The sequence below is a fragment of the Amblyomma mixtum genome, chromosome 8 (genome assembly GCF_055824585.1).
Source record: "Amblyomma mixtum isolate Tamu chromosome 8, ASM5582458v1, whole genome shotgun sequence".
In the NCBI taxonomy this organism is placed as follows: Eukaryota; Metazoa; Arthropoda; class Arachnida; order Ixodida; family Ixodidae; genus Amblyomma; species Amblyomma mixtum.
Window position 1 is genome coordinate 37,241,824 of NC_143019.1, and position 13,947 is coordinate 37,255,770.

The 13,947-nt window shown below is 46.4% G+C and overlaps 1 protein-coding gene across 3 annotated transcripts in view; it reads left to right on the plus strand.

Moving 5' to 3' along the window:
- The window catches only part of LOC149332119 (RNA-binding protein 25-like), a 53,190-nt gene that overhangs the window by 25,868 nt on the left and 13,375 nt on the right, over positions 1-13,947 (plus strand). For 2 of the 3 annotated variants that reach the window (XM_089557068.1, XM_089557070.1), the window contains 3 exons: positions 8,797-9,182; positions 10,513-10,624; positions 13,257-13,346. In XM_089557068.1, the coding sequence (XP_089413194.1) occupies positions 8,797-9,182; positions 10,513-10,624; positions 13,257-13,346 (588 nt within the window). Of the gene's footprint in view, positions 1-1,126; positions 1,150-8,796; positions 9,183-10,512; positions 10,625-13,256; positions 13,347-13,947 lie in introns of all 3 variants that reach the window. The other variant, XM_089557069.1, reaches the window with a different exon arrangement.

The window sequence follows — 13,947 nt, forward strand, 5'->3', positions numbered from 1 at the left end:
TGTAACATGTGATGTATTGGTTGCCTGATGTAGCAACGAATGATTGGCCTGTAAAATGAATTCAGGCAGCATGTGATTGACCAACAAGTGGATGTAGGCAGCTAATGATTGGCCAGCAAGTGGGTGCGGGCAGTCAAGAATTTTTCACAAAGTGGATGCAGGCAAATAATGATGGACAGCACGTGTATGCAGGCAGTTAATGATTGACCAGCAAGTGATTGGAGGAAATAATGATGGGCTTGCACGCTGATGTAGGCAGTGACTGATTGGTCAGGGTGCAGATGTAGGCAGTTGATGATTAGCCAGCAAGTGGATGTGTGGGCATTTAGTGATTGGCCAGCATGCAGATGCAGGCAGTTAATGATTGCCCAGCATGTGGATACAAGTTGGCGAGCAAGCAAATGTAGGTAGTTGATGATTGGCCACCAAGCGGATGCAGGCAGCTAATAATTGGTCACCATGTGGGTGCAGGCAGTTGATGATCAGCCATCATGTAGATGTAAACAGTAATGATTGGCGAGCGTGTGAATACAGGCTTGTTGCTGTGGAAAAATTTGTGTGGGCAACAGTAGCCTTGTATCGTGACAGTTTGGTTACCTGTGTCAGATATGTGCTATGGGGCTTGCAATACTTTTAACTGTGTCGTGGCTTTTGTCTTTAATACAGAGTGCCTCCCTGTCTGTGGCTCAGCTTTTCATTATGGCAAATAGAAAAACATTTTTGGCTCTGACTGTTGCTCTGGCATGGCTAACTCGGCATTTAACCACATAAATAGCCAACTTGTAAAAAATAGAGGGAAGCTGTAGTGGTGTAGTGCAAGTGCATACGGGAAAGAAGGTGTTGAAGTTGCTTTTCGTAATGCTTACACTGTTAGGTATTTTATTAGTGTGAGGCCTGTGACATTGGGCCACTGGTTATCATTTGTCATTGTCTGAGGTGAATTATAGTAGTAGAAGTATGCCATTCATGTAGGAACTGCCAGTTGGGGGAAATTACACACAGTGCAAAAAAAAGAAAAGCATGCGGCCACATTTTTTCGTGTTATTTTTTTTTCAACTGCTTGAAATACTGGCGTTTGCCTTGAATTTGACTTCAAATTGTGTTTTCTTTTTCTTCTTATTTTTAGTGGAAAATCTCTCCGATCCTGTAGTGAGTTTCTCTTGTCCTTAATGATCTTCTCTAATCTAGTATTAAGTTAGGGCCCTTTTGCATGGCGTGATATTCGCTCTAACATCCTTACCATCTGTGTGTGGGCATAATAATTTGCATGTGTGTTGATTTTAACACATCTAGCGAGACACTGAGGACGCTCACTCAAACCACTAACAATAGCAAATTAGAGCAGTTTAGGTACCAGGGTGCATGCTACTATAAGTGCATACATTTGAATGGCGCTTAATGTCCCCAGTGTTCGCATGGACTCCTGCAAGTATTGAAGCCAGTCCAAACATTATTGCTGCTGACTGGTTTACGGAATGCATACTATTTTTCCTTCTTATCAGTGTGGCGGGCAGGCTTGTAGAAAAAAACGTTTTGGCTTTAGTTTTGTGTAACATTGAACTTGGATACTAAGATAAATTGTTTTAAAAGTTATGTACAGCTTTTTTACATGTAATATAAATGTGGTCTCAGCTGCTGTACTGGCCTTTGGCCGTCTAACCAAACTTTGCATTTTTAGTCAGTTGCATGTGCTGCGATAACTATTGCTGAGCAGTGGGTGAGCTTTGAGTATTAGAAGAAACATTAACTGGAAAATTGCGGTTTGACCTAATCATGGGGATAAAGCTTTCTGCTGCGTGGAAGGTAAGTTAAAGGGGCCAACAACTGAATTCTGAGGATCCGGTGGTTTTCAGCGCAGTGGAAACCAGTGTTCAAGGTCCTCCGATCTGCTACCGTTTTGTATGGAAAACTCTGGCACCATCTAGTGACAAATGTTCAAAGCACCTGAAATGCAAAGTGAGAGTTGCTTTTCATTGAAGGGCACATTCGAGAGAGTGTTGGCTATAATATATAATGACATTTCTGAAAAAAACATGAGGCACTTAACATAAAGTAGTATTTTACCAAGGTGAGGTTATCGGGTGGGATACACTGATAATGGCAAGGTTTCACCTTTAGATGTCACATCAGCTTGTTTTCGATGCCACATACAAATTATAGATTGTTGCTTCTTAGATATTACAGTGCTCAATTGTTACAATACGAGACAAGACCTTTTCGTTTCCACCATGATCTCGGTACACATTTTGATCATTTGTTGGTCCCTTTAATTATTGTCCAGCATGCGGATGCAGGCAGTTGATGATTGGCCAGCATGGGGATGCAGGCAGTTGATGATTGGCCAGCATGGGGGTGCAGGCAGGTGATGATTGGCCAGCATGCAGATGCAGGCAGTTGATGATTGGCCAGCATGCAGATGCAGGCAATTGATGATTGGCCAGCATGCGGATGCAGGCAGTTAATGATTTGCCAGCATGCAGATGCAGGCAGTTGATGATTGGCCAGCATGGGGGTGCAGGCAAATGATGATTGGCGAGCATGCGGATGCAGGTAGTGAATGATTGACCGGCACGCGGATGCAGGCAGTTGATTGGTTAGTATGGGGATGCAGGCAGTTGATTGGCCAGCATGTGGATGCAGGCAGTTGATGATTGGTTAGCAAGGGGATGCAGGCAGTTGATCGGCCAGTACGTAGATAATGCAGTTAATGACGGCTGGCACATGGATACAGGCTTGTCACAGGGGCAGCTATGTGAACGAGGCATTTAGCTTTTGCAAGAAAAAATGCACCATTGGGCTTACCATCTTTTAAGCACTTCAGCTTATAAAAGTGCAGCTAGCTTTTAAAATGTGCTGTGATACAAGTAATGTTCTTGTCAATAATGGTTCTGGTAATTCGGTGTTATCAGAGTTACAGATGGTCGTCGTAAACGTGGTATTACTGATGGCATTGAAGGAGAGCTTAAAAATCATCAGAACAGAATAATTTTTAATGAGTGAAAATGTTTAATGCGAGAAGTGTTTATTTTATTTGGCTCTCAAGGCAATCTGAAGTCTAGAGCAAGTATAATATTTCTTTATGAAAAATCTTGAAGCAGTCAGGTTTGAGAAGTTCGAAGCAGCACTTGTCGCAGTCCTTTGCACACTAAATGTTCGCATTGTGCTTTCTGCTGCGCTGTCATTTGGAGGTATTTGGCGATCAAAATGGTGACATTGACAAGCCTCTAGAGACGCATTTGGGATTGAGTTGCGGCTGGTTTGTGGTGCTCTTGTATTGGGGCAACGCAGCTACATGAACGATCTTTTCAACAAGATAGTTTCCGCTCGGTGTAGTACATTTCCTTTTATTCGCTTTTTGCTAGAATATGTAGCTCATGTAAACACTTACGAATACTTCCTTGCAAGCTTTCGTATTTCCAAGCCAGAGCTCAAGCTATGCCTGAACTGCCAGGCTCAGAGATCAGCAACAATCCTCACCCCCTTGGGTCAAGTCGCACACACTGCTTTTAGTGTCATGTAAAATTTGGGGTTCTTGCAGTCCACATCCGCCTCACTGCCAAAAAGCAACGCATGAATTTCAGCGCCCCTAAATTTTTTTTCCCTAACTCCGTGGTCAGGATCAAAAAAGGGACGAGAGAATATTATTTGGAATACATTTTCAAAACCATTACGCAACTAGTGTCATCTGGTGTGGAAACTGCTATTCAAAAATTGCCAGCCAAGCATGTGGCGCTATTTGTTGATGTTTATTTAAAGCGTCGGAAGCGACTGGGTTAACATTGTCCATAAAACATTTGTCGCGTATGCATCTCGAACTTGTCCCTTGAGTCGAGTCAGCATAGATCAATCAGTCACTGATAGCCAGACATCTTCGAATGGGATAATCTCCTGGCCTATTTTGCTTATACTCTTGGTCAGTTGTGATTGAAACTCTTGAGCATGATTAGAGGAAATTGGCAGGAAAAATGACCTAAAGGTATAAAAATTATGAATTTACGTTTGTAGTGTGCACGCACAGCTTGGCTCCACATCGAAAGCACATTTATGTGTTTTTAGACAGTGAAAGTTTGCCCGTAATTTATAACCATTTAGTATGCCGTCTTCGCTGTTTTTGATAACCGCTTCATGTGTGCTCTTTGTTTGACTTAGTTTGGGAGTTTATTTTGCCACTATTCGGCATTATTCTGTCATTAATTTAGTTTGAGCTTGACTTTTTGACTGTTCGCTTTGCAATGTCGCAGGATCATTTTTAAACTGCAGCATGCTGTTCCAAGCGTGCACAGTTACATTACGTATCTAGTAGGCAAGAGGTCAACCGCATTAGTATGCACCGAACTGAAACGTGTAGCAGCAGCAGCCTTGCTTTGATTGTGTTGGTTAGAATCGGTGCAGTTCCAGCTTCCTAGAGATGAAGTGCTCGTCTGATGGGACTACATGCTCGTCCTCGGGCGCTTTGTTTTTCGAAAAAGCTGCACTTGTGTGCTTGTGTGTGTGTGTATGTGCGTGCGTGCGTGTGCGTGTCGTCATGAGGCGGACGTCTCCCTGGGTGCCACTGCCGGCGATGACAGTTAAGTGCCCGCCATATTGGGCTGTTGCATGTTTTCCTTTTTTTTTATTCGCCTGCCCTCCCGTCTTGTAAGGCTTTATCTGATTGTTACGAAACGTCGTCCTTTCCGGGCGGCGACGGCAGCGGCTGGAAGCAGGTGAGCTCTCTCGTCATTTCTTTTCTTGGCTCGTGCGGTTAAAGAGAGAAAAAAAGAGGGGCACATAGACCACACCGCCGCGGTTGTTGCTGAGATGGGTAAGTCACTCTGGCCGCTTAAGAGGAAGATTCCGAAGGCAGCAGCTCTCAAAACTTTGTGCGGCGGAAAAAGACCCACCAGGTGGCAGCTACACTCCTTCTTCTCGTGTTTTTGTTCGTTGGTGAGTGAGAGACACGCCATGTTTGCTGTGCCTATTGCTGCTAGCGGCGCCATCTGGCTGCGGACTCTCGGACCTGTGCCCGCATAAGCGTGGGGCCGGAAGCGTTGGAACATGTGCGGCCGTGGAGCAGACTCGCATGTTGCACGCGCGCGCAGCGCGTGCATCCGTGCTGACTATAGTGCGAGTAGTTCGCGTGCTCGCCGCAACGGTTGCATCGTATGCTGCTCATAGGTGCAACTGTGTGTGCGGGACACACTTGTGTAAACGTGCTGATTCATGTTTCTCCTTCATGAATTGCTGGCTTGTTTGCGCAAAAATTTATTCCGTAGTTGTTGATGGGTGGTGGATTGAGTGAAATTCCTTGGTTCATTACATTACTCCGTTTTTGCTTTAAAAAAAAAAACTCTCCAATGCCAGTATAAGAACGAAAGTTCATGTATTTTGCGACTTTGTGAGCATAATGCCGTTTACTACCACCAATTCACGTCAGCCTGCTTTGTTTGTTGCCTTTGGCGGGAGTGGTTTGTCCCTTGAGTACAGATGACACCAGTGGGTCTTGCTATGCCTGATCGTGCATTATTAAATCCGGCCTTTGCTCGTGAAGTTTCAGTGCAGACTGGCTGGCAGTTGGGAAAGGAGGAACACTTTTAAAGGTCGCAGTGTAACATTGAATCTATGGAGCTATGAAGACTTTACATGCATTAACAGTATCCAGGGAGGGTTTATCTTACTCGCAGATTTTGCATCTAGCTCATTACTGCGTTGCGCGGGTGGTCGCTGCAGATGGGCTTAAAGGCTAGTAATTAGCTATGGGGGCAAATGTGTACACTGCCAGTGGTTCTTGGAATAGTGACAGGCCCTCTCTCTGAAAAAAAAAAAGAGAGAGAGAGAGTTCTAGCTGTGTAAAACTCCCATCACTCATGTTAGGCTACCACAAGTAGGTTTTGGTTAGAGTAGTGGTCAATTCGGCATCATGCATTTGCTATGGCTGAGCGTTGTCGCATCATATGTATCGCACATCAGTCCCGTTGCATCACTTGTCAGATGCTTCGCATGCTGGCAGGTGTCGTATACATTTTCTCATTCAGGGTATGTTAATGCCATTTCTTGGTCCCCGAAATGACGTGCAGGGCTTTTTAAAAACTGGCCACATCAAATTTTGTCTTGAGGAGAGTTTGATTGCATGGATAAAATGGGGGAGGGGGTAATGGGCTTTTTTTTTGTTCCCTCACGCATTCCTTTGTTTGCGTGTAATGCGTGAGGGCACAGACAAAATTTGAACTTCATCAGCTTGAGGCCACGTTTTCTCATCCTGCATAGTGTGGTAGCTCTCATTTCGGACTTGGAAGTGCATGTGATGGCATCTGGCTGTATAGAGGCCAAAAGCATACATGTTGTGTGGAGTTTGCCGTTGCTGCTCTGTGACTGTGACATGCTACATGTAATGGTGGCGCATCATACTAAGTGATGATGCTCGAACCACGAGTGGGGCTCTTTATGTAGCTTCTTCCGGCTAATGTATCAATAGCCGACGTTTTTTTTCCTCTTTAAACTTGTCTTTATCGGTAGTAAAGCACCTGCGCAACGTTCATGCAAGGTCAAGAGGACGCACATCGTACTTCTGCGGTATGAAAGAGAATATCGTGAGCAAATGGGCCGTCACCATTTTTATTTGCTGCCTCTTTGTAGACAGTGCACATTGTTACGATGATGAACTTCGGAATGCTTGAGCATGTGTGATACGAAGTGATATTGGCGAAAATCTTGACTGCCTTAACTCATCTTCAAACACAATTTTTAATGTATTTTGACTGTTCAAGACGTGGAAGTGCAGTGGGAGGACCATTGTAGCGGGATAACATTCGATGTACGAGCAGAAGTTTCAAAATTTTTAAATTAAGTTTTAATGCTTCTCTGCTTGAGGCAATAATCATATAGCATTAAAACACTTTTATAGTTACAGAGGTACATATTTGTAGTATTTTTTGTCCGCATCTTTAATTCGATCAGGCCTTCCTTGAGGGACTTTCCACGAATTACCTTGTGTTCAGTGATTGTTTTGTAAGTTACGTCAGATTGATTTATCACTGTCACTTGTGGCATGCATGCAACCTGTATCATTACAGTAGTACGTAGTTGTTTATCTGTTTTGGTTCTGCTGTGTTTTGCGGTTTGCTGTGAAAGTGTGGTGGTGTGATGAATTGTAAAATTCTTTTTGCTCGGTGTGACAAGCTTTTAAAAACTAATGCTCTCTGCCGATGTGTTATTTTTGTTGCAAAAAAAATATTGAGGGAGAAGGGATAGGCCGGGGCAGAAACCAGAATGACGTGGGCTCACAAAAGCTGGATTTTTTTTCCTCGTACAAGTTCTGAGTGTGTTGTTCTGGAATGTGTGTTTTTAGGCGGGAGAGCCAAGAACCTGGTTTCTTTTAACTGATTTTGCTGGTCTGTGTACTTGTTGGCATCTCACGCTAAAGGTAAAAAAAAAAGAGAGAGACCGGCCACCTCTACTTCCCTCCTGTTGTGCTGGGGCTCACTCAGGCGAGTCGTTTACCTGTACGCGTTGCCTGTGGCCGTAGTCGTGGTGCTTGCTTCATCGCAGTTTCTCGCAGTTGTTTCATCACGTTAGTGTATCCTCGATAACTGCATTGTATATTTTATTTAGATGTGCATTGGTGAGCTATACAGTTTCCTGTTGGAGGAGGTTGGGGAAATTTGGTAACCTGCGAGAAAATATGCAGCCTGCCTCTTGGACAGTTTCGTGAGATGTTTTGGGTCCATTAACCATCCGATTGTCTTGCGCAGTCAGCAAACTGCACGCAACGATAGCAAGCCATGCTTAGTTGCTGTGGAAGCTTCTTAGTGCATGTAATCACCTGTACGAGGGGCGCAGTTTGACAACACACAATGCGCTGTTATTGTTTCTTTTGCTAGCTCTTTCATTCAGAGAGCAAAACCATTTTATGTCTATATATATGAAGCTATATACAAAGCTTAGTACTGACAGTCGGCAACCATCGATGTAACTGTTTGCAGTCCTGTCACTCCCAAGCCTCCACAGAAAAAAAAAAGAAAGAAAAGTTTGAATGCAGCTTAGTTATGACCCTGCACACTTAAATAGGCTGTGTCTTTTGTAGCCTGTAACTGTGAGCAGCTTCACAATTGAGGAGCATCTGGCAAAGAGCAGAAATTTAAGGCTGTGCAAGTTTAGAACAGGCTGGGAATGCAAGTGACCTTCTCAGCATGTTATTCAGAATCTTATCGGGGCTTATATCATGTACTATCGCGCTCAGTATGAGTTGCAACGCGCGGTCATCGACCGGGGCTCGTTCCATGGTGTGCCTCCTCCAAACAGTCGCTCGGAATTCTGGGAGAAACTGCTGTACCAGGAAACAACAGCACCCCCGCTCAGGAAAAAGTTTCTCCCAGAATTCCGAGCGACTGTTTGGAGGAGGCACACCACGGAACGAGCCCCGGTCAATGACCACGCGTTGCAACTCATATTGAGCGCGATAGTACATTGTATATCGCACTTACATGCTTGCTGCTGGTCTAAATGCCATAGAACAAGTAGAGTGAAATGTAAGGAAGTGTGCGACCGCCTTCTCTAGTGCATGACCAACTTCGCATTAGCGCACAGCAGGCCTCCTTGTGCAAGTCTAGGCTGTTTGCTTATTTGCAACTCTGGTTTAAATTGGCTGCTGGCCTGGAGACAGGCTGGGACTAGCAGCACTGGTTAGGTTGTTTGGTAATGATGCCAACTAAAGTTTCCCGTAGCCTTTTTGAATGTGTCTCTGAGAGCGACAAGAGTGAACCATTGTGTAGGTGCGTGGCTTGAAGCGCCCGGTCGCCGCCTCTTTTGGTTTGCTTCCAGAAACAGCAAGAGGAAGACCGCGACCGAGAGCGGGAGCGGCGGCGAGAGCGCAAGGAGCGTCGCGACCGGGAGCGAAGCGTCGAGCGGTCCTCGCGCAGCAATCGCGACAGGGAGCGCTCACGTGACCTGGTCAAGGAGGAGAGCAGCAGCAGGGCCGAGGAGAAGTCGAGCCGGGACCGAGACCGGGACCGGGACCGTGACCGGGACCACGAGTCGACCCGTGGCAGTGAGTCCAAGTCCGAGTTGACGCAACTGGCTTCGTCGTCGCAGCCACCCTCGTCGCGGTCCGAGAGGGCTCCCTCCAAAGCCCGTTCAGAGTCTCCCGAGCGTGACTGGGTGCGGGAACGGGAGCGTGAGAGGGAGCGGGAGCTCCGGGAGGCACTCAGGTAGGTCTCCAGTTCTCGTGTCTTTTCTTTTCCCTGCCCCTTTCCTCTCAACGCATCTCGTTTTGTTTGTATGTTTGGAGTCGTGCCTTCACACTAAAAGATGGAGGTGGGGACGTGCACTTACTTAGGTGGCGAGATAGACTAAAAATGGCAGCTCCTCGGAACCCACTCGTGAGACCGTTGCTTTAGTTGTCACAAGGTGGGCAAGAAGACTGATTCCAGTGTTTCTTCTCATGTGGCCGCAGTTTTCTGTAGGGTCCATGGTGCCAGCAGTTCGTCGTCACCTCGGATGCTGGATAAGTACTTCGTTGCAAATTTCAGCGTACGCAGGTGACAGACTGGGCCAAGGGCCCATTTTGAGCTCTGGTGGCATAGCTCGAGTCAAGTTCCCGAACAGAAACAACTTGGGACATAGTTCGCGCAGAGTGGAGTGGTGTCGGACTTTTACTGTGAGCGTCAAGCATTGGGCATCACGCTGTTAACGTAGCGCTGCACCAGTGGTTGTAGTTTTTATGCTTCTTTGCTACCGCTGACGGGTGGATCGAGTGCATATGTTGCATTGTTGCAGCGATGAGTGCTTGTTTATTAACCTCCGTGGTGTGTCGTAACATATTGCTGGACTAACCCTTCCCTCAGACCGCTGTTCACTTGACGGTCCTCTTTTGTTTCTTCTCTTCTCTTTTCCACCTCTCTGCAGAGTTAAGAATTCGGCGGCCAAGCACACGTAAGGATTTGCGTTTTGCGTTGTTTCCCAAGCGTGTTGAGAGAGTGTGGCGCTCGTTCCACCTGTTGCTTTGAGAAGTGCAACCCGTTGCTCGCAGTGGCTGGCATACACACATTAGTGTGACCAGCCAAAAACTTCTTTGGTGTCAAAAAAATGCGATGAAAGAAGAAAAAAAAAAGCTCCAGTGTTGACGGCATTGGCTAGACATACAGTACGGTCCATTGTTAAAGGGAACATGCGATCGCGTGTCCTCCGCGCTTCACAAAGCCCTGCTGCCTAGATGCAGCAAGAATATGCGGCACAAGGCGCATGAGTTTTGTGCCGACAATTCCCACAAGTTATCGGTGGCGGCAGCAAAGCGCGGAGGCCAGGCGGTCGCATGTTCCCTTTAACAGTGGACCGTACTGTACCATTTGCCCAGGCCGTCTTAAGAAGTCAGCTGCGTGTGTGTGAAGGCTGTGTGAACTTGGTCTTGGTCGTTCTTCATTTCTTTCTTTTCCTCTCCTTCTCGTCCTTAGTGTGAAGCGGTAAGCCAGAAGTGTGCGACTCTGGCTAGCCTCTCCTCCGCCGTTCTTTGCGTTAAAAGCTGTGTGTGTGTGTACGCAGGCCCCGAGATGCAGAGCGTGACTGGGAGAGGGAGAGGGAAGAAGAGGAGGAGGCGTACGAGCGCAAGAAGATGGAGAGGAAGCTCCGAGAGAAGGAAGCCGCCTACCAGGAGGTGAGAGAGAGGGACCTCGTATTTTAAAAGGACACTGAGGAGAGCTCTATTAATATTTTTTTTATAGAAAAATCCAATAGTTCGGCATTTCATGGCTTTGTTGCCACTTGGCCGGCAGCAAAAGATGCATTTATTCCTGAGAAATTTGGATTCGAAGTTGAAAAAGTTTTTCCCACCGCTTAGATTCAAACTTGGGATTCTCCTATGACGACACAGGACTAAGTGACGTGAAACATGACGTACACATGACGTAGCGCGGACTCCGTGATTTCTGGCGGCCAGCAGTGCAGCCTAGCAGCAGCCGAAAAGAAAGCTACCGCCGGCCGCACATTGAAGGCATCTATCGGCTGTTGCGGCCGTCGCTACCGTCGCTTCGTTTACGTTTGCACCGCGTTTTGCCAGCGTTACAACGGATCCCGTTCCCGAAGTCGTCAGCAAAGTTCTCGCAAATAGACACCTTTAGCATACCGTGTACCTTGTTACCGTTAGCGGAATACCGGGAGCCCCCATACGTGAGCAGGCGCTGATTGGTCCCGGCGCTGCAGGAGCGCGCGTAGCTGTTGGGTTCATGGCGCCATCTGGCGACGTCAAGGAGATTTGCGCATGCATTTGCTGCGCCTCAGTGATTCGTGGCTTCTCGTGTCCTAGTGTTGCTAGAACTATTGGTTCTAGCAACACTGTTTTGTCCTATGATGTCATGAAGCTTGTACTTGCGAGTTTGGCCTGTGGCGGCGATACCTGTATTTTGGTTCTTGCTCTTTTCTACGTTACAAGAGCTTTGTTGTCAGTATGAGTGGCGTTTTTGTAATCAGGAGCTGGTATTCTGTCGATGCAAGTCAACTTCAATTTCTCCTCAGTGTCCCTTTAAGGCGAAAGCTTTTAGTAACTCATCATTGTCGACAAAAGGTTGTCACGCTTTTCGGTTGGTCGAAATGGTTGTGACGTCAGAGTGCACGGATTCGAAGTAATGAGGTCACCCACGGATGCCGGACACTCCCTTTTGGAGCACACAACTAATAAAAGATAGTGGTCGTCCGCTCCGACAGGTGGCGCAAGGCGTCCGCCAAACAGTGCACCAGGAAAGGCTTTTGCCTTGCAACACTTTAGAGAGCCAAAGTGCCCCCTGAATTTTTCTTCATTAGAGTCGGTTGATGAGGGGGAAAAAAAATGTAAATTGTGACGCTAGTAGCTTCACTTGTCATTGGTTTTTCGTGTCTCTCTATTTGAGTTATTAATTGGGTGCCTTTTCCGTTGAAAACAAAAAAAAAGATTAAGAGGGCGAGGACAGGGCCTAGTTGGTTGTGCATGATGCTTATTACGCGGTACACTTTATGGGAGGAGCACAAAAGAAAGGACGGACACTCACAGGGCAGAGCGTAAACCGTCCTGTCAGTGTCCGTCCTGTCAGTGGCTTTCCTTATCTGTTCATCCTTTAAAGTGGAACGCGTAATGAGCATATAAAAATATTACTGTAGGCTCGCTTCAGATTCAGAGGGGTTTTGTGGAAAGCACTCGCCTTGAATTTTTGTTTAGAGTGCGCATGCTGTGGCTAAAGCAAGCCAGGGTTAATGCAACCTGTGCTTAGCTTACCCAGCATTCCCTTCCTGAGTGTGTTTTCTTGGGAAGAGATTGAATTGGACTCATTGGTAGACGAGGTTGCACCTTTTAAGTGGTGCAATATTTAGTATTGGTTTTGCCAAGGTCGTGTGCAGGGGAATCTCTCCTTTTGTTTGACGTCGCGTCTACTGTTCTGCTTTTGATCTTGTAACTTAACTCTGTACTTGCTGGTTGTGCTCATTAAAGCAAAATATCTTAGGTGGGACACAGCTGTTTGAAGAGGTGAAGGTCTGTTCGGCTGTTATAACATGTGTCTAGACTATAATAGGCGAATCAAAGTACCGAAGTTCGAATTTTGTTCGGAGTTGCAAATGCTTGAGTTTGAATGACAGCAGTGTCGCATCATGAGGAGTTAGCTTGTCCATTATCTCTGTGATCATCACAATGCCTCATTGCCACATGTTTCTCAAACCAGTGTTTTTGTTTGTATTGTTCGTATTTCTTCATCAGTCCTGACCTGTGGAATCTGCTGTAGTGCTCTTGACTGCGGCCACAGGCGGCATCTTTTTTTCTGGCATTATGCTGGGCATTTGTATCGCATTCGTGCTCTCTTGTGTTGTGTGCTGAGCCTTTTTGTCTTTCCTCTTGAGCAGTGCCTACGTGTGGCAGCAAGCTTTTGGCCCACGATGGCAGGGTGTTAAATGAGGGCAAGTAATGTTTTCCGGGTTGCTGTAAAGCGCATGCATTACCTAAAATAAACTGTTGAGCATTGGTGCCTAGCACAAGTCTTCAAAGAGAGAGCCATTTCGGAAATTCGCGTTCCCGTGCGTCAGGGTGACGTCCGGTGCCGGTCTCTCGCGCTAATTCTCAGAATTCTCAGAAAGCTAACACGTACTGCGGTACCGTGCTGTATGTTCTTTTTCTTGGAGTTAACTTCAAGAAACATTACTAAGTTTCTTTTGAACGTTGTGACTTTTTGTGTCGGGGATGCAACGGTGACAGTGATGCGTGGCAAGCAGTTCTCAGTGTAAAGTAATACCAAATGTTTTCTCTCTCTCTCTCTGGTGATCGGCAGAGGTTGCGCAACTGGGAGGCCCGAGAGCGCCGCAAGGCCAAGGAGTACGAGAAGGAGCGGCTAAAGGAGGAGGAGAGGCTAGCCGAGGAGGTGAGAGGGTTAGAGTGTGTGTGCGTGATGATGCCTCGCATTACTGGCTACTCTTTCCTAAGCTGAAAATGAAAGGCTGCAGTGTGCTGGAGAGGGACGCCCGGCATTGCCGTCCCCTGTATGAAGCTGACGTGCTTGGGGTTGTGGAAACAAAATGCTGCCATTGGTGGACCCTTTTGCTTTGACAGGGGAGATGTGTTAATCTTCACGGGAAACTGAAAGATGTGCTGTGGGCATTGTACAATGGTCCCACAGCCTGTTGTGCTTTAAGGGGGCACACTGGTCTTTGAGACTAAAAAATGACCAAAAAGTCAATTTTCAAACAATGCCATTTGTGGAATCTACAGCTGTTATTTTCCAACTGTACCAGTTTTTTCCTTCAAGAAATCAGCATTTTGATCATAATATGAAATTCAGATCATCGTGTGGGCTGGATTTGTGCAGCAGCAGGCAATTTATTGCCATGAAAATTTTGGACATCTGGCTATCTTAGTACAGTCAAAACTCTATTTAACGAAACCCGATTTAACGAAAATCTCGATTTAACGAAGGTATCCTAATTCCCCCTCAGACGCCCATAGGGTTCAATGCTTTGACTAAC